Consider the following 21,933-nt stretch of genomic DNA (forward strand, 5'->3'; position numbering starts at 1 on the left):
GGGAAGACAGATGAAGGGCACAATGGGGAGGGTTGCCTTCAGAGAAAATGAGTTTACTGCCTTACTTAAAAATGGCAGGAAAGTGGCAAAGAAGGGACACAACACAGATAAATGATCAGATAAAAATAAGGACAGCTGAGTGAGATAACATCACGTTGTTTTCATACTTTGAAGAGAGAGTGAGACTAGCATGTAATAAAGCACTAAACTTAAGCACAGTGAAATCTGTTTCAAAGATTACTTAAGAATCAATGAGAGATAATCCGAAGGATTTTTGAGAAGCAGAGGTGGCTCAGTTAGAATAAACTAGTATCCATTACAGAGCAGCACCGATTAGTTAATAAACAGGAAAGAAGTGTGTGGCATAGACTGGACTGGTGATTGGCAAATTTCTTAAGGAGGGAGCCAAGTCAGTGAAGAAATCAAAAGAGCTAGTGAGAATATTCTTGGACTATCCCATCACAGGGTCAAGGGAAGGGAGGTCACAGTGAGAATGAAGAACAAGCGGAAATAAGAAACTGGGAGAGACAGGCAGAGAGAGGTTGTGTTCAGAGAGAGATGTGGAGAGGGAAATTGTGATCCAGGAAGGAGGGCTAGCATGAGAAATGGTAGCCACAGGAAGATGAATAGGAAAAGGGAGGTATAAGCAAGAAGCATAGATTTAAAAATAGGAAAAATTGTTACCCAGGGACATAGTAACTTTATGGAAGGGAGCACAGATATTTTTGACATCCTATTAATTGGAAGGAGTGGCCTCTTGGAACTGGTTGTAAGGAAAGTGATTTTTTTTTTTATAAGGCAGGTCATTTCACTTATGATAAGGTAACTGAAAGAGCACTTTTGTGAAAGGATCAGACCAAGTTTGTTATTGCCTTCTGGCCCAATGAAACTCAAACTTCACTTTTGATATGGTGAGAGTGTACTTTTCTTCTGAAAGAAAACAACTTATAAAGATGTCATTTTCAACTTCCTGAAGTTTTTCCCAAAAAAAAAAACTTCCTTTTTTTTTTTTTTTTTTTTTTCTGGGCCCAGGCCCCACGTGAGGCTCCACACCACAACCTCGAAATTCTGACCTGAGCCAAAATCGAGTCAACGTTTAACCGACTGAACCACCCAGGAGCCCCTTGAATGTTCTTAAGTGCAAAATCCATGCTGTGAACCCTTGGAGATGGGAGGACAGCTGGGACACCAGTCTACTGAGAAGGGTGGGTGGCCTGGAGGGCCTGAGGGTGGGAACTAAGGACGTGAGAGGTGCCTGCATACCTTCCCATCCAGCGTGGTGACAGGAACTCCCCTCACACCCTTGGCCTTCAGGGTGAAGGGCTAAGGGCTGACTGGACCCCGCCGACCACAGTGATGACGCAGTGCCCCATTGTGGGTGGAACTGTGGCGCCCCAGGGTTCCACCATTGCCTGGCGCTAATCTGCGTCCACAGGCAGTTGGAGGCACTCGTGCTCCTGATCTGGCTCACAGAGCCCGAACTATCCGACTCTCACCAGTACCCCAGTGTATAAAGTGTAGGTGCTCACACAGCGGCAGGTCACAGGTGAGTGGCAGCTGCTCCCTGCTCCTCGGGCCACTATGGTTTATAATATGTAAATAGTTTATAATATGTAAACTATTAAGTATGGCATTATGATCACAGACATTATGCCAATTATACATTTTTAAAAGAAATTTATGGTGCAATTGCTAATTCCGTAGATTACCCATCCCCACTTCCTATTTCCCTAACTCTAGCAACTCCGTTTTCCTTTATTTCTGGATCCTATCTTTAACATTGTACCAGCTGATTAATGTGTGATCAAGCAAATATTTTGTAAGTATATATATGTTAAAGAACTGTGTAGGCATTGAGTCATAAGCTGGAACTCCCTCTAAATGATGAAAATGGCAATAAATAATACATGAAAAAGTTGCAAATTGAGAATGGAATTTACACCAAAGAATTTAGGATTTGGCTGACTACAGAGAGTCATGGTGTATTACAGGATCACCAAAATGACATCAAATGAGGTGGCTCCTAGAGCATAATGTTTTTGATGCCATAAATATCCCAAGATAAAACAGCCTTGAAAAATGATTTTTCTACTCTCTAGTAGAGTTTTATATACATTCTTTGGCAATGGTCTGACTACAAATTTGAGAGTGATACATTAAAAAAATCAGAAATTTTATTTTCATCAGCCAACAGCTGAATAGAAGACTTCAGTCATCTATTGATTTAAAAAAAGAAATGAATATACCCTGAGATCAAAGCATTAAACATGAATAACTGTTTTATGTAGTTTTCAAAGCGGAAGGAAGAAATGCCTCATTGGTAATTTTTCCAGGATAAAGAAGGGTGGGGGTGGGAGGAAGTCCTTTAAGAGAGTGGAGTATGCCAGGAAAATTAAAATTTAAACTTCTTATTAATTTGCAGAGAAACTGTCAAGGAAATCTATAAAAAATGCAGCCTATGTACAAAAATTATAAACAATTGGGTCAAATTGAGGAATGGCAATGGTATGCATATGTTAGTAGAAGATGCCAACTACATTGAAGGTCAAAGAGTATGCAACATACCTAAGCAAGAATGCCACTGTGATGCTCTTAGACACTGACCATATGTATGCCACACTGGCCATATCTTCTGCTAACACCCAACTGAAACCTATTCACGATGTGTAACAAGATGGAAATTAATTTCAATTCCATTCTCTCTCCTCTCTGACCACCATAACTGATGAACTCAGCAAGTGAGGGTGAATTCAGCCCCGTTGTTTAAGTCCAGATTTACCAGAGATCACAGCACTTTTAGGCTGGAGTACACAGAGAGTTTATGCAGGTAAGAGTGACATTTTCTTTTTATCCTACAGTTATTACTACTGAATGATTTTAAAGATGTGATCAGGTTTCACTTTTTAGATAGTTCAGTGTGGAGTGGAGACAGACAAGAATTGAGAATATCAGTCTCAACTGTCTAGGTATAAGTTGATGGGGAATATAGCCCAGGCACTACAGACTGAATTGTGTTCCTCCAAAAGTTGTATGTGGAAGCCCTAACCCTCAGTGTAATGGTTTTGCAGATGGGGACTTACAGGGTTATTAAGTCATGAGAGTGGAACCCTTGTGATGGGATTAGTGCACTTATAAAAGAGACAGGAGAGAACTATCTCTCTTCCATGTGAGGACACAGCAAGAAGATGACCATACAAGCTAGGAAGAGGGCTTTGTCAGGAGCTGAAGTAACCAGCCCCCAGATGTGACTCTAGAACTGTGAGGAATAAATTTCCATTGTTTAAGCTACCCAGCCTAAGGTATTTTGTTATGGCAGCCCAAGCTGACTGATATACCGGGCATAATCATGAAGAAAAAAAAGGAAGGCATATTTGAGAGATATTTAGGAAATAAACAGGACAAAGGAGCTACATATCTGACTGTATTCCATATCAGTTACACATGAAAGAGTTGTTATGCTAATAAAAATACTAACACATACTGAGTGCTTAGTGTGGTTTAGAGAGTGTACTAAACACTTTATATGAATTAACATTGAATCCTTCAAACAGCTCTATAAAGTTAATTATTATCATTATGTCTGCACTATATGAGAATAGTGAGGAAAACTAGGTGTGTTTTAGTACCATACAGAGAGGGGGCAGTCTTTCTTGGAAATTTGAAATTGAAGGAATAATTTACCAGATCAGGTCACTTCAAATTCCTTCTGGGAAATGGAGTCTAATAGTTACTTTTATGGAACTAGTGTTTTCTAGGTTTAATAATTACATGTTATTTTTCTCAATGAAACTTTATTCATTTTAAAAAGACTTTATTTGATATATAGAGAGAATCAGAGAGAGAGAGAGAGAGAGAGAGAGAGAGAGAGCATGAGTGGGGGGAGGGGCAGAGGGAGAAGCAGACTCCCTGTTGAGCAGGGAACAGGATATGGGGTTGATAGATGTGGTCTTGGTCTCGGCTCTCCGAGATCATGACCTGAGCCTAAGGCAGACACTTAACTGACTGAGCCACCCAGGTGCCACGGAACTTTTTTTCTAAAGTCATCTCTACATCCAACTTGTGGCTTGAACCTATGACTATAAGATCAAGAGTCACATTCTCTACCAACTGAGCCAGCCAGGTGCCCCTCAATGGAACTTTTTTTTTTTTTTAAAGACTCTATTTTTAGGTAATGTCTAAACTGGGCATGGGGCTTAAATTTACAACCCTGAGATCAAGAGTTGCAAGCTCTACTGACTGAACTAGTCACACGGCCCTCGATGAAACTTTTGATAACAAAATGAGAAGGGGTGAAGTACCAGTGCTAGCAGTAATGGCAGCTCTGGAGAGCATGAGAGTCACCAGTGGCTCTAATCCCAACTGTTCAAATTTAACAGCTTTAAAACTTGGACACTTTTCTAAGTCTCTCATTTCCCTGATTTTCTTGTCTGATTGCAGGAATAATAATATCTGCGTCAGCGGATTCTTGTAAAAATTGAGATAATATATATACAAAATGCTTAGCACAGTGGCTAGCATACGGTGAGCCTTAATTGTCAGTGGTGCTGAGGATAACGACTATGACCACTAGGGCATAATTCACACCTGCTACTTATATGTAGGTCAGCTCTTTACTCTTTCTTTCAACCTTATCTCATGCATGCTCATTGCTCTCTGCCCACCTAGAAAACAAATGTAAATTGAATTTAACAGTTGCATATTGAAACAGCCTCAGTAGAGCACTACCTTTGCCCTCATCAGTATCCAATGAGACTAGGTAAAAGGCAGTTCACTGAGGTAAATATATTCAGCAAACTTGAGTTCTAGCAAGACCCAGCTCTTCTACAAATTATCAGTCCTATTTTTTTCTTTGGTTATACGTGTAAATCAGAAGTTGAAACAGAAATTTAAGTTTTCTCTCAACTCTATTATTTTATTTTAAATATTTATTTGATAGAGAGCACGCGCAAACACAAGCAGGGAGAGCGGCAGAGGAAGAGGGAGAAACAGGCTCCCCACCAAGCAGGGAGCCCAATGCAGGGCTAGATCCCAGGACCCCAGGATCATGACCTAAGCTGAAGGCAGACGCTTAACTCACTGAGCCACCCAGGCACCCCCTCAACTCTATTATTTTATTTCTTACTTTTTATTTGGATGTCCTAAGCCTTAGGAAACTGATTTCTGATGTTATTGTTCTAAAAGTTTTTAAAAAATATTATCAAATCCTGCAGAAAACAAACATTCAGTGATTACACGTCATCTTTCAGGTCAAAGATTTCTAATTCAAATCTTTGAAGACTGACATCCTAGATAAAAATCTAAGCAGAGGATGAGCATCTGTAAGGTTTCTTTAAATGTTCTGAATTTTCTCTACCACTACTGGCAAAATGTGGGAAGACTGAACTGTGCTCACAAAGCTTTTTCAAGTTCAAGTGGAAGAGATTGTTCATTGTCTAGTGAGAAGCTCTGGGATTTTCCTTAGGTCCCCAGGCATTGTTTTTTTATTTTCTTTTCAGCAATGGAACTGGGAGTAGACTGCAAACAAGCAGCTTATTGCCAAGGACATGTGAAACCTGTTATATTGGTCATTCTGGATCCTATTCAAGCACATACTGTTACTAGGTAAGATTACTTTTACTTTGCTTTAGTGGAAGCATCAACTTTGCTTTGGGAAAAAAATTATATTTTTTTCCATTTTTATTTATAAACCATGTCTATTTATGCAAGCAATAAAATTTGAAGTGACAATCACATACTTGACATTTTGATGTGAGAATAATAATGCTCCTAGAACCAGAGTGTTTCGGCTATTGATTGCTACATAATAAAGCACTATAGAACCTAGTGGCTTAAGATAATTTATGATTTCTCACAGTCCTACAGTCTGGACTGGGCAGTTTTTCTGTTCTGTGTGGTGGCTACTCAGGCTGGAACCTACAAGAAGGCTTCTTCATTCACATGTCTGGAATCAGAGCTGGGATTCCTGAAACAACTTGCCAAGCATGTCTATTCACATGGCCACTCCACACTACTAGCTTGGGGTTCCTAACACCATGGTGGTCTCAGAGTAATTGGACTTCTGGTGGCTGACTTCCAAGAGAAAGGAAGCTGAAAGTGCTAGTCCTCTTAAAAGCTAGGCCCATTATGGGACAGCTTCACTCCAATCATGTTATACTAGTCTGAGCAAGTCCAGAGCCAATCCAGATTTCAAGGGAGGGGAAAAAAGACTCCACTGCTTTATGTAAGGAGTGGCACACATGCAAAGGGAGGGGAATAACGGACGGCGGCCATCTCTAGAGAATACAACACAGACTGTACCGCATTTGCCAGGAGCTCTTTCCTTTTCTTCTTCTTGTTTTTTTCTTAGATTTTATTTATTTATTTTTTGCTTTGTTTTGTGTGTGTGTGTGTGTGTGTGTGTTTTAGATTTTATTTATTTATTCATGAAAGACACAGAGGAAGAGAGGCAGAGACACAGGTGGAGGGAGAAGCAGGCTCCATGCAGGGAGCCCAACGTGGGACTCGATCTCAGGACCCCGGGATCACACCCTGAGCCAAAGGGACATGCTCAACTGCGGAGCCACCTGGGTGTCCCTCCTTTCTTCTTTTTCCTTTGGATTTCACTGAGTTTCTTGAAATTCTTTTTGAAATTTTCAAAATGTCCAGAGAGAAAAAGCCACTCAACTTTAGGGTATAAGGGATGACACATCATATATTAATTATAACAAGTTTCTAATGATTTTTCATAATTTCGATGCAATATTTATTTATTTTAAAGATTTTATTTATTTGTTCATGAGATACACACACACACACACACACACACACACACACAGAGGCAGAGACACAGGCAGAGGGGGAAGCAGGTTCCTTGCAAAGAGCCCGATGTGGGACTTGAAACCGGATCCTAGGATCATGCCCTGAGCCGAAGGCAGATGCTCAACCTCTGAGCCACCCAGGTGTCCCACATATAGTGATCACTCTAAATATGAGGAAATGGAGCCTCAGAAAAAAATAAGCATCTATCCTCGAATATGCTCCCAAGTAGAGAAGTGGTCATTATAGTATCAGAGTTTCCACACACCTCAGATTTATGCTTATCCATAGGTAGCTGGACCAAGCCACCTTTATGTTTTTATATAACATACTGAAACATATGTGTGGGATTTTATAAGAAAGAGATTTGTAATCACCTACTTCCTCTTTTTATTCAAATTAATTTTCCTTCCCTGATCCATGAATCATTCCTCACATAGGAATTGGATGATGATTCAGAAAGAACCAGTAAATTCTAATGAGCCTAAAAGGAGAGAAAAGCTTATCATTGCCAGAGATCAAAACCAAACCCTAAAATTATAGGCTTTGTTTAAAATGCTGTTTCAGACACTGAAATCTAGTTCAGGAACATACCTTTTTCCTGACTCATTCTCACTGCACACTCACCCCACTGAAGGGAGGAGGAGGCCCTGAATCTCATTAGGAGCCACTGACCTTAGAAAATGTGGTTCACAGCAGTCTGGTAGCGACAGGGCCACAGAATGCCAGGCTGTAATCACTGCCCCAGACCACACTCGGAAAAGGAAGGGGTTGACAGTGGCCATCTTTGGGAGACTTTAGCACAAGAGTGTATTTTATTTACTGGCAGCACCTTCTCTGTCTCTTCTTCCCCTTAGATTTCATTGTTTATCTGAACTCTGAAATTAAAGTCTGGCAGGAGTAAAAAAGTCACTCAAAATACAGAGGGCAAAGGGACTGGTCATAACCAAATGTAGCAGTGTTGATACAAAATTGCTCCTGTTGTCAGACACATCTAACCTGCATAAGAGTGATTAGTTTGGAGAAAAGTTCTGTAGAGATATGGAAGATTCCAGGCCTAACGAAATGATTGATGCAAGCTTTTCAGTTATTCAAAGAGGTCTGATGCTGGAATTAACTAATCACATCTGTTTACCAAACCTAAAACTCAAAGGTAAGTAAATAATCATAATCATTCCAGTTACCTAAACCTAAAACCCATCTTGGCTATAAGGAAACTACAAACTGACCCCTCCTTCTCATTGTTAAAAGTGATTTATAAACAACAACAACAACAATAAAAACCCCTTGGCAGTGTATGACCCCAAATACTCAAAATTTAAGCATATTTTGTAAGACTAGAAAACCGTGCTTTTTATAAGAAAAGGAGATTTACTTTCAGTTCTTGATTCATTATGCATCTATTTCTCATGATACTATCTATCTAAAAATGCTCATCCAGTTAAAAAAAAAGCAGGGCAAAATATAACTAAATTATAAACCATCTAGGCTGCCTTAGGAAAAAAAGGAACTGTAGAACTAAGTGGGATATGCTTGAGACTAATTAGAACTTCCCTCTCAGGTACTAAGTGTACATGGGGTGTGAAAAGTGCAGGTTTCTTAGAGGAAAGCGAAGAAGAGAATACATGTTGCCTCTGAAGCTTAGGTTTGCAGAGAGCTTAGTGGTGTGTGCTTGGATGGTGGCATCTGAACTCCGAAGCTGGGTTGGTGCCACTTACAACAACACAGAATATTAGAAGTGAAGAAAAGGTGCTCATTCTCCAGTTTTTCAAAAATACAGACATGAGAACTTTCAAAATGTGCTTAATATTTTGCTAATATACTGGCCTTTTCAGCATTCTCTCCCCACTCCTCTTGTACAATGTAGATATTTATTTCATGTGTAACTCTGTCCATTTTCTTTCAATTCTGAAAAATTCTCAACCATTACTTCTTCAAATCTTTTTCTCCATTCCCTATATTCTTTTCTTTTGGCCGCCTCTTCTCATACTTCCTTAGTTTTCATATTTTCTCTTTTCTGTATGTTACCTTGGTAAATTTCTCAATTCTAGCATCAGATTCTAATTCATTCCTCGTCACTGCTTCTCATTTAGGGCTTATCTCAAATATTAAGATTTTTTTAAAAAAGATTTTATTTATTCATTCATGAGAGACACACACACACACACAGAGAGAGAGAGGCAGAAACACAGGCAGAGGGAGAAGCAGGCTCCATGCAGGAAGCCTGACGTGTGACTCCATCCGGGGTCTCCAGGATCACACCCTGGGCTGAAGGCGGTGCTAAACTGCTGAGCCCCCGGGGCTGCCCTAATATTAAGACCTTTCAAAATTTCAAAGGGTATGTTTTTCATTACCAAGGTTTCTGAAATTATTTGATTTTCATATGTGCCTGTTTTTATATTGTTTATATCTATTTTTGTTTTTTTATGTTTAAACGTTTTGGTGGATAAATATTTCCTTATATTGGAGTCGGTTAACCTTTTTCTGTAAATGGCCAGATATTAAATATATTAGGTTTTGCAGACCACAGTCCCAGTTACAACAACATATACTTAACTCTGCACTGTGAGAGCAGTCATTGAATATATGTAAACAAATACGTTTGGCTCAGTTCCAAGAAAAATTTACTTACAAAAACAGGTCACTGCAGCTACTTCGGAAAACAGTTTGGCAGTTCCTCAAAATATTAAACATAGAACTGCCATGTGACCCAGTAATTCCACTTCTAAGTATATACTGAAGAGAAATGAAAATACAAAAACTTGCATATGAATGTCCATAGCAGTGTTCTTTATAATATCCAAAAAGGTGAAAAAAGACCCAAATGCCCATCAACTGATGAACAGACCAGCAAAATGTAATGTATCCATACAGTGGAATATTTGTCAATTAAAAAAAAAAAACAACAACGAAGTGCTGATGCACGCTATAATATACATGAACTTTGAAAACATTATGCTAAATGAAGGAAGCCAGACACAAAAGACTGCATAATCTATGATCCGATTAAAGGAAAAGTCCAGAATAGACATATCTATAGAAATAGAAAGTTGATTAATGGTTACCTAGGGCCTAGGGAAGTACAGAATGGGGACTGCCTGCTAATGGGTATGGAGTTTCTTTTTGAGGTGATGAAAATGTTCAAAAATTAGAATATGATGATTGTCACACAACTATATAAATATACTAAAGACCACTGACCTGCACAATTTGAACAGATGAACTTTGCCGAGTAAATTTTATCTCAATGAAGCTGTTAAAGAAGAATGAAATGGGGGAAAATACGTTGAGTGCCCAAGGGGCCACAGTCTGGTGACTCCTGTTCTATATCTGATAAGTGTCCTAACGTACTTATAAAGTTATTTACAGTTCATTCTATATTTAAAATCTTTTCTGGTTTAAATTCATCTTTTTGATTGCTGATTTTGAGGGCTGTTGGTTTTCCTCCAATGTTTGAAACTTTTAAACCACAACTAATCTTGAGTAGAAAGCATCTGTCTCTTTGTTTATTTTCATTGTCTGCCTACTTTTTTCTGTCTAGTGGCTTTATGGGGTGTTTTCACTCAGCTCTCCTGTTCAAAGAGAACTAGTTTGATGTCTTGGGCCTCCTGTCCCTATGGTGACATGTGGATATGACAGCTACTCAGTCTGCAAACCTGGCCCGGATACCGGATGAGATGCTTTGCCTTCCCCTTGGAATCCCGACTTCCTGTAAGTCAAAGCCAAGGCTACTGCGGCAGATGTTTTTCAGGCTCCTTTCATGCAGGTGCTGTTGCTCCAGTCTACCTGCCTTGGGTGAAATCTTTTAGGTCCTAATTCATCCCACAGCAGCTGAGCTACTCCTGTATCCACCAGCTTAAGAACGAAGAAAACATTGGGGCCATGGTTTCAGTCCAGTTTACTACTTTGGGTGTCTGCTCTATTTCTGATCCACAGAGATGTTCACTTTAACAAATATTTTCTCTTATTATAGCCTGTCTTTAACTCCTATGTAAAGGCTTTTATGGAGCAGGGCAGAGGGCAACACATGAATTTACAGTGCCATCCCAACTGGACACTTTTCAGGTCAGTGCAATGGAATTTTAGCACAAAGATTCAAAAAGAGTATCAAATGCTTCTTGGTAGGTAGATTTTCCTTCTAGAAAATCTGAATTTGAAGTGGAGCATATTCGAATGTAGTGTGATATAGCAGATTGCAAATAAAATATAAAAGATTAGGCCAGGAGTCAATGCTGAACATGTATTTTTGGGAATCATAGAATTCCAGAAAAAAATTTATAGCCCCAATGATAGTAATGTTCAAAGGGATACCTACAAAACAGATCAAGGAGATAAATCCTTTAATTTTTACTTTTGATGATATAACATTCCTCTTCTTTTTAATGCTATAGTTAGCTTAGGGATCCAAACCTATACGATTTTGTGTTGCACTTATAATTTTTTTAAAAAGATTTTATTTATTTATTCATGAAAGACACAGAGAGGCAGACACATAGGCAGAAGGAGAAGCAGGCTGCATGCAAGGAGCCTGATGCGGGACTTGATCCCAGGACCCCATGATCATGACCTGAGCCAAATGCAGATGCTCAACCACTGTGCCACCCAGGCATCCCTGCATTTATGATTATTAATTTATTCATTTGTTATATCAACTATTAACAATAGTTAATTAAAATTAACACATATTAACTCTACTCCTCTCCACTGAGCACTCTAAAAGGCCATGGTGATACAGAGATGAATAATAAATGGTCCCTGCACTCCAAGAATTCATAATTTATTAAGGAAATCAACCACACACAGCAAAGGAAGTCACCCTTTCATTCTAAGATAAGTGCTATAATGGCTGTAGGGACAAAATGCTTTAAAGGCATAGATGAGGAAATGAGCAATTCTTCTTTGGTGTGGTTCTATGAAGAGGCAATTGCAAAGGTTTTAGAGAAGAGGTAGCATGTTGGGAACTTCCAGAATTGCTATAAAAGACTGACTAGTACCTTGTTGGAAAGGGGGGTTTAGAGGAATTAAATTGTGCTTATCCAGCATACCAGCATACCATTTTTACTTAGATTATGGGTTTATTCTGGACAGCTGTGGGGAGTGAATGAAGATTATGGAAGGATAATAAGCCCCTTCCACCTCTCTCTCATCCACATTTCCCCACATTACTTAACACATGGCTTTTATCAACTAATGCTGAAGAGTTCAAAGTAGAGGTCTCCTTACATAAGCAAAGATGATAGGATCAGGTAATTTTAGGAAAGAGTAAACACATGGCATGGTCAGAATGCAGGATTGATAGTAACTAACTTGGGGATGAACAGATGGCGCAGGAGTAGGCTGTGGTGACTCCTGTATTGTCATCCAAAGAGAGCGGACTTTTCTCAGGCAATGAGTGCAAACCTGAAAGGCTGTAATGCTGAATGAGAGAATCCACTTTACATTTTTGAAATACAGATATCTGAGAAAATGAGATGGAGAAGAAAGACTATAGACTAGTGACCAATCAGCAAAAGAATATGAGTCCAAGTGTGAAATATTGACTATTAGACTGAATGTTATGGGGATGGAAGAATTAGAAATAATTTTTTTTGCTTGAAAATCTACAACAGAACAATGCTTCTATTAATATTTCATGGCAAGAGGTCTCCCTAGTTGAGAAACAAGTGCTGAAGCTTTTAGCATTATGTTTAATGCTTGAGGGCTATTATTCTCAGATAATTGGAGTATTATTATCTACTATATCCATGATGGATCATATCCAAAAGGTGATTTAGCTATGAAAAAGAATGAACTCATTAGGCTAGGACCTTATGTTATCACTATTGAAAACATGAAAACACTGGAACTTTTATATTATATGGAAAACAAATGAAATCTTACCATTTGGGGAAAGAAACAAACGTTCAAAAAAGCCTATGTATTTTATAAAATGAGTCTCAAGTTGAATAAAAGCACAGCTTTTGGATAAATTATATGTCCCATGAAAAAGTAGGATTTCTACATTGAATATTGCTTCTTTTACTGAAGAATTTAAGATTGATTATAACCTTAAATAATATTTCTGCCCACATAATGATTGCATTTTTAAATGGAAAGAAGAAAGAAGAGCTGGCTAGATCCAGCTCTCCTACAAACTACCCCACAAACTAATATCAAAAAGTCCCTTCTCTTTACATCATGAGGAAAATCTTTTCAAGTGTTCCTGATCCATTTCAAAAACTGGAAGGTTCTTTATACATTAGAGGGTCTCATTCTCTTATCCTGTGACAGTATATTGAGCAGCTAATAATGTAGTAGACACTCTTCAAGGGACTTCATAGATGGTATCTTGCTTAAACTTTCGAAAGCAGTTAAAATGTGAAAATTCCTCTCACTCATTTGGCTTTAGATCTATAAAAACTTAGAAAAGAGGAGACTTCCTCATTGGCCCAAGAGGGCTCCCCAGCCCCGGCTTGCAAGATTCTCTCCAACATCCCCACCACTCACCATTTTAGGGGGAATTTTCTCTGTGTAGGTGTGTGGTTACTGTTCCTAGTTAAGAAAATTCCTAAGAGACTCTAATCTAACAACAACAAAAAAGAATCAGACCATAAAAACCTGTGTTAAGGATGATTCAAAGGGAAAAAATGAGCTGCAGTGAAAGCCAATTTGAGCTGGAAAGACTTGCACTCTTAAGTAACCAGACATGTGTAGCCAGTTATGAAGCTGTCCGATCACATATGTTTTTAAACATCTGTCAGCACAATCAGAACTCCACATGCAAACTACAGCACTCAAGGGCGTTAGCGAGGGTTGTCTGTGATGAAGTTTCAGAAGCTGAAAGAAATGAATAGATTTCACAGGCTGAACACAGGTTGTTATTGCCTGACTTGAAGAAAGCCTGGGGAAGCAGCTCCCAAGGCTGTGAGGCATTTACTTGAACATTAATATCTTAAGGACAAAACTGGAACCAGCAATAAAACCTATGGAGCCCTGAAGAAAGGGACATTTCAGGAAGTGTCAAGAAGCAGGAGAAACTAGAGAGCCATAGTTTAATTTATGGCCTCAGAGCTGGAAGCTGAGTCTAACTTCTCTCTTTTTTTCCCTTTTCCTTTCCCTTTCCCTTTCCCTTGCCCCTTCCCTTTCCTTTCCTTCCTTTCTTCTTTTTTCTTGGTAACAATCATTCAGTGACATTTTCCCACCACTAAAAAGTTCCCATCTCCAAAGTATAAGTAGGGTTCCTTCCAAACCTGCAGCGTTTGTTCTTCCTCTGAAGACATCATCATATGCTTTCCACTGTGGCTTCACCTGGTAGGCATGGATAAACACCACGAACACCACTACCAGGCACATTGAAGGAACCAGGGCCGCGGTGAACAAAGCTGCATAGATGTTTGGGATGAAACACCTGGAAAAGACAAGAGGCGACGAGGTAACTCAGACAGCTTCAATATAAACATTTCTAAATTTGGAATGTGTTACGTCATCACTTTATACTATACTAACTCTTTGTATGGAAACGTGGGCAAAGGCAAATTTTTGGTTTGCCAGATTGGAGCTTTGTTTGAGTGGAGGCTACCCGCTTACATCTAACCCACTGCTTCACGAAGTCAGTCAGTTCCACAGAACATGTGCATCCTGAGGTGCTCAGGAAACTTTAACAGAGGTTGTGATAGAATAAATCTGAGAAGAGCATGTTTGCTTTTCCAGCTCCATCTGGTTGGCTCTAATAGACCAAGGTCTCATTGAGCGCAGCAAGGTCTCATTTCGGCATCATCAAAAAGCGAATTTGAAGATTCCTAGGGCTCTGTCGTTTCCACAATCTTGTTTTTTGAGTGAAAGACAGTTTTGTCATTTTTAAGTTATACATTTCCCCAAGAGCCATTAATTCTTTTGAAAATTACAACTTTCCATTTGGAAGTTCTGCTGTACAACTGTATCTATGATTACTGGGGTATATTTAGATCAGTGAGGTCCAAGGTAAACTCACATTATTTAAAATCCATGGAAAATGGTTTCAGAGATATAACTAGAATTTTTTACTCATCGGTCATAAAATCCTCTTGTTCTTTACATAAAGTCCTTCACAAAGAATGTCAAAATGGAGGACTATTAAATATATAAATATCTCAATATCTAAAACTGTGCTTTTGAGGTATAAAGAACACACCTCCCACAACTTATAATACTAAAATGCTTTTAGTTACAAGAAATCTTAATAGTAGGGAGTAACTCCTTTCAGATGTCTTTTTGTGACTTCTTCATTTTTAATATCTATAAACCTAGATTATAGTATACCTAAAAATAATGGATTCTGAAAGAAACTCAATGAAAGAGTAAAACTATTTAGAAGGAAACCTCAAAATCCAAAATATAGGTAATCAGGACAAACAGCCATTCTTGCAACTGGGAAAAATAGTGCCTCAATTTTAAACTTAAAAAGAGATACATTATTAAAGACCTTACTTAGGTATTAGTTCTGATTAACATGATCTGGTAAATGTATTCCTCAAGTAAACAAGACACATTTCAAGAGATATTTCAATACACATTCTGCATCTGCAAAGAGATGTCAGAATGATGAATATCCTGGCTTTTAGAATTTAATTTGGACAGCACAAAGCCTGAATCATTCCCTGTACACTCATCTGTATGCCAGAAGACCTGTATCTTCCAGGTAAAAGGCATATGATTAAATAAAACAGGCAAATGCTAATGGCTTTGATCTTGAATATATTTCTGCACTAAAAATAGTAGTCATGTTGGCTACTCATTTTCTGTACACTGGCTTTAAACAATTGTTTTCGTCTGAATTATGGATTCACTGCCAGAGTCTGGCTGAAAGTTGCTTAGACTGACATGGATACTGACAAAGGAACTCATATAGGCCTCAATGCTTTCTTTTTACCTTGAAAAATGTCACCACAATTCACCTTCTATCTGTAGAGTTACTGAATCTATTATGACTTGCTCATGGTGTCATAAACACTTCATACCAAGTGCTGTGGCAGAGGTTTGACTCTTCAACATCTACATTGTTCTGTGGCTGACCAAGTTTGGTTCTCATGTCTCTGTTTGAAGTGCTTTCCTAAAAACTTTCCTTTACTTTAGAAGACAACCCTTGAAAGCAGAACCCCAACAAATGGCACACTGTCCTGGTTAAAAAAAAATAAATGAGGCAAAGTGAACCCCTAGGAAGTTAGAAGGGACTAGGCAAGTCTGCAGTGGCTCTTGGGAAGAGAAGGTAATCCTCTAAGTTCCATACATGGCTCTTAAAAAATCTCCTTTGCAGTTCTCCCTGCTTGTACAATTACTTGGCTATGCTGGCCCATTCTTTCAGAGAAGGGGGCAGGAAAATTATCCAATTCTGAGGTGACCCGCTTTCTTCTGTTTCTTCAGAGCTTTACACTTGTACAGTCATGGCCTCTTATAAGTACTGGGCTGTTGAGAGTGCCCAAAGTTTGTCCTCCACATGGTCAACGTGGGGCCATATCATCGATGGGAGGGCCTTGGCCCACAGCATGCCTGGTCCCGTTGGCAGCACCTCCTGCCTTCTTGGCTACCTCAGAACTGCTATACCGCATGGCCCTGCCCGTGCCCACTTCTGTGTATCTGTCACTCCATGCCAGTCTTCCACCAACAAAAAATGATTTGCCTTATGTAAGTACCACCTTTGTTAGGGACTAGGGATCCAGACAACTCTTCTAAAACACTATCAAATGAGACAGATGCAAATGAGACAGGGCTAAAAGGGTATCCCACCAGTGCAGACAGTAGTCAGGGCCCCCCCGACTCTCATGACTCTGTCTATGGAAAGTAGGTGGAGCAGGCTATGTCATTCCACAACACTTTCTTTTAAATTCTCCTCCTTGAACTTTTCCTTTAAAGTTAATAGGTATTGGGATGCCTGGGGGGCTCAGTGGTTGAGTGTCTGCCTTTGGCTCAGGGCTCCCCGCATGGGGCCTGCTTCTCCCTCTCCCTCTGCCTCTCTCTCTCTGTGTCTCTCATGAATGGATAAATGAAATCTTAAAAAAAAAAAAAAAGCTAAAAAGTATTACTCTAGGTTTCTGATCAATACAGTATGGAATTTCTACTGTGTAGAATAAAACTTCTGACATACGTTTAAAAGTGCCCAAGATAAATGAAGTACAGTCTACCCTTAAAAAACAACAACAACAACAACAATAACAGTAACAACAACAAAGAACAACAACAGCACACAAGCCTCACCAACCAGAATTTCTTTCAGTCCCATCGAATAAGATATATAGTACATCCAGGTAGTATGAAGATTAGGTCACATGAATGTGATGTGTGGAGTTAGGAAACTGTGAATATTACATTAGAAATAGTTTCTCAAGAAAGGCTGGGAACAAATTCTCGGAAAAAGTGAATGTAATGTAAGAACTGAGTAAGTAGACTGAATGCTATGCACACATGAGCTGTGGAAGCAGCTGATGAGCGCTCTGGCAGCTACTGCTTCAAGAACAGATCTGGCAATTGCCAGAGAAATGAGACAAAAGCTATGTGGATTTGTTTTCTTAAAAAGGGTGAGGAAAGTGTGGCTCATATAATTACCAGCTCACCCAGCTTCAAAGTATTCTGGTGGCCCTTCTCTCTTCTGGCGTTGCACACTCTACGGGATTCTTGCAATCACATGACTAATTTTTGCTGTTCCCTTTCAGAGTTTCATGAGTGAATTTCCTTTCTTATTATAACCCACAGACAATCTAATTTATTTCAACATCTTCTCAAAACTTTATCCTTTTCTCTATTTTCAGCCAGATGAAACAAGTAGATTCTGTCTCATTAACCTCGTTGTCCCCCTTCTGGTCTACTCTTAGAGCATTCACAATGCTTTATGTCACTTTCTTTTTAAATTTTATTTTATTTATTTATTCATGAGAGACACACACAGAGAGAGGCAGAGACACAGGCAGAAGGAGAAGCAGGCTCCATGCAGGGAGCCCGATGTGGGACTCGATTCTGGGTCTCCAGGATCATACCCTGGGCTGAAGGCAGCGGCGCTAAACCACTGAGCCACCTGGGGCTGCCCGCATCACTTTCTAATTTACTGAGATTACCTCCCTTAGGTAGCACTTTATACTTATTGAAGTGTTTTCACTTACATTACCCAACTTGATGTAAAAAAAATTATGTGGGTACCATGGGATATTTCAGTTTCTTTTTTCCCATACGAAATCAGCATAAGAAGGAACTCAGAAGCAAAGGAGTCCAGGAGAGACATAAGCTCCACTCACAACTGCTAAACATACTGGGAGAGACACAGGGAACTCCTTGTGTGTGAGACTGTGATTCGAGTCCAAATAAATTAATGTGCTTATTACATTTTTAAAGATTTTATTTATTGGAGAGACAGAGACGGAGAGACAGAGATAGCAATAGAGACAGTGAGAGCACATGACTGGGTTGGAGAGGAAGAAGCAGATTCCCCACTGAGCAGGGAGCCCGATGTGGGGCTCAATCCCGGGACCCTGGGGCCATGACCTGAACCGAAGGCAGATACTTAACTGACTAAGCCACCTAGGTGTCCCTAAAGTATATTTTAAAGAACAAGCTGACCCTGGCAAACTGGAGGACTTGAAGAAATCCAGGGTAACATCTGGGTTACATAGGCAATGAAAAAAGAACTAGGTGATGAAGAGGCACTGACTGCCTGTTCCACTGAAAAATCCACATACAGGGGTGCCTAGCTGGCTCAGTCAGTGCTGCATGTGACTCTTGATGCCAGGGTCATGAGTTCAAGCCCCATGTTGGGCATGGAGCCTACTTAATTAAAAAAATAAAAATTAAAAAAAAAACCATGTATAGTTTCTGGCTCCCTAAAAACTACCGATAGCCTACTGTTGACTGGAGCCTTACTGATAACATAAATGGTTGACTAACACATTATGTGCGTTAAAATACATATGTATGTTATATGTATTCTCCATTGTACTGTTAGGATAAAGTGGGATGCCTGGGTGGCGCAGCAGTTGAGCATCTGCCTTTGGCTCAGGGTGTGACCCTGGAGTCCCAGGATCGAGTCCCACATCAGGCTTCCTGCATGGAGCCTGCTTCTCCTCTGCCTGTGTCTCTGCCTTTCTCTCCGTGTCTCTCATGAATGAATGAATTTTAAAAAATCTTTTTTTTAATTTTTTTTTTTTTTAAATTTATGATAGTCACACAGAGAGAGAGAGAGGCAGAGACACAGGCAGAGGGAGAAGCAGGCTCCATGCACCGGGAGCCCGATGTGGGACTCGATCCCGGGTCTCCAGGATCGCGCCCTGGGCCAAAGGCAGGTGCCAAACCGCTGCGCCACCCAGGGATCCCTTAAAAAATCTTAAAAAAAAAGAACAAAGTAAGGTACAGAAAAGAAAATGTTATTAAAAAATCATAAGGAAAAGAATATACATTTACAGTATGAACTGTATTTATTTTTAAAAAGCCGCATATAAGGGGACCCTCACATTTCAAATCATGTTGTTCAAGGGTCAACTCTAAATGTTTTTTTCTCAAGGCCTTCTTTGTAAGTACTTCTCCTCAATAAGACAATCATAACAGTAATGATTCGGAGGCCCACATGCCAATCTCCCCAAGGTAAATCTCCTTAAAATTTCTTTACTGATGGCACCTACATCAGCAGCTACATTTGTTGTTTCAACCAACTTTTTCTTCCTGGAAACTCCTGGTGATATGTTACTTTATCTGGGGATAAAGGAGATGGATGGCCTGTCAGTTTTATTCTAGAAATGTGCTTAATGTATGACAAATAAAAAATTGTTCGTTTATTGTAAACTGGTTTCTACTTTGTGTGAAGAGTACAGGGGTGCCTGAGTGGCACAGTCGGTTAAGCATCTGACTCTTGGCTTCGGCTCAGGTTGTGATCTCAGGGTCGTTGAGACAGACCTGGTGTCAGGCTCTGAACTTGGCGTGGAGTCTGCTTGAGATTCTCTCTCTCTCCCCCTCTCCCTCTTTTTCTCCCCCTGCTCGCTCTCGCTCTCTCAAATAAATGAATAAATCATTAAAAAAAAAGTACAATATATCTGTCTGTTGGCCCTGGGTGAAGAATACAGATGTTATTAGATAGATGCTTATCAGTTATAAACAAAATCTAGGCCAATACTTCTGATTTCAATATTCCCTTCTGTGCATGTACAATTTACTTTCTTTCCAAAGATGATATTATTTAACACACATTTTTTATTCACCTGTGAATTTATATTTGTGTGTATGTACAGATTTCCTCTCTCATCCAACATGGCCAGAGAGGTTTAGAGAAACACTTCAAGCACATTAATTTTTCCTACTGAATACATTTATGATGACATCAGAGAGAAGAGAAAAATAACAGTTTGAATTTAACTAGCTGCAAGGTAGGAAAATATGTTTATTCTTCTCTCTGTTCTCCTTTTGTAGTGCATAGAGCAGTTTTCATACCAAGCGAAATCATTCATTCATTCATTCATTCATTCATTCATTCATCTCCTCATTCACTTATTTATAAGCTCAGTGTGGAAGCCAATGCAGGGCTTGGACTCACAACCCTAAGATCCAGACCTGAGCTGAGATCAATAGTCTGATGCTTAACCAACTGAGCTATCCAGGTGCCCCTTGACTGAATTTTTAAATTGCATGTTCCTTGAAGTTTCAACTTTAAACAAAAAAACAATATTAAGATTATGTTGCAGACAAGCCCTACAAAGTGAAATTGCATATAAGGGTAATTGTATGGACTTAGAGAGGAAGGGAAGGAACAAAGTATTTTCCTGGAGTGAGTTAGATGGATAATGAAAACTGTCTTAAATATTACTGCTACTATTCCTAATTCTACCACCACTACTCCTAATACTAACAGTGATCACTTTTTATGTCTTAGGCATTTGTTATATGCATTATCACATATGAACATCTACACAATCCCACTAGCCTCACTGTATGTATGGAAAAATGACGTCTGGATTACAGAAGGGCATACTGCTAGCAGCATAAGCAGGCTCATTTATCTTCACTGCTACCCCTACAATTCTAAAATTATTTCCACAATTCCAGTAGAGACATATTAGAGCTGGTGGTAAACATGCCAGTGTCCTCCTTGAGGACAGGAAGTATAATATTTTCTTTATATTTCTTTCTCCTTAAGAAATGCTTGTTGCATAATCAGACCCTTAAAAAATGTTTATTGACGTAACTGATTTTTAGTACTTTTTAAAAATCACTCCAAAAAAATGGTAGGTACAGAAAATCCCGCATTTCATGTGCACCTGGGTCAATAATAACCCAAGCAACGTTTGAATATCTATCACATACTATGTACAGTGCTAGCCATGGAAGGGCACAGAAAGATGCCTGGGCATTGTGCTTCCCATTCAGAAGGAGAGGAGACAAGGAAGGGTTGGAGGAGCATTCAGATGCTTAAAACGAGAAGCGAGAGACTCTGTGATCCATGAAAGATGAAGAGGGGTTTTTTTTTTAAGATCATTCATTCATTCATTCATTCATTCATGAGAGACAGAGAGAAAGAGGTAGAGACATAGGCAGAGGGAGAAGCAGGCTCCTTGTGGGGGAGCCCAACAAGGGACTCAATCCCAGAACCCTAGGATCACGACCTGAGCTGAAGGCAGATGCTTAACCACTGAGCCTCCCAGGTATCCCGAGTTTTTAGCATTCTAATTTCAGGTTCTCTGAAGTCCAACTATACCTCATCATTGGCTTTTGAAATTCCATGAGAATGCCTGAGACTGTAACTCCACCCTCTCTAAGTAGCTTTAGTGGGTTTTTATGTGCAACTATAATGGCCACAATTAAAACACAGTGAGTGAGTGAGTGATAGAGAAAGAAGGAGTGAGGACACACTGTTGCTTAAAAACAATGTTCCTCTTGAAGATGGAGTAGAAGATCATGGGTTTTAGAGCTCAGGCTAGGCCAGGTTAGTGTTGCTATCTAACTTGACAGACACATTGACAACTGCCTTTGAAGAAGCCAAAGGACAAAAGAATAAGAATCAGTCTCATTTTCCAGTACTTAGAATATATCTCTATGCTTCTATTAGTTGAAAAGATTGAACAAGGAAGAACATGGACATATCAGAGCAGTATTGTTTCATATACTTCAAAAAGAGCAGATATTTAAGTTTGTCAAATATTAAATTGTCTAAAA

General features: G+C 39.4%; 1 protein-coding gene across 1 annotated transcript in view; it reads right to left on the reverse strand.

Annotated features, from left to right (window-relative positions):
- Positions 1-21,933, reverse strand: part of ADGRV1 (adhesion G protein-coupled receptor V1) — a 529,718-nt gene that overhangs the window by 78,548 nt on the left and 429,237 nt on the right. The window contains exon 86 of the mRNA XM_025992909.2: positions 14,025-14,182. Coding sequence (XP_025848694.2) covers positions 14,025-14,182 — 158 coding nt within the window. The remainder of the gene's footprint in view (positions 1-14,024; positions 14,183-21,933) is intronic.

Source organism: Vulpes vulpes, chromosome 14, assembly GCF_048418805.1.
Source record: "Vulpes vulpes isolate BD-2025 chromosome 14, VulVul3, whole genome shotgun sequence".
Taxonomy (NCBI): Eukaryota; Metazoa; Chordata; class Mammalia; order Carnivora; family Canidae; genus Vulpes; species Vulpes vulpes.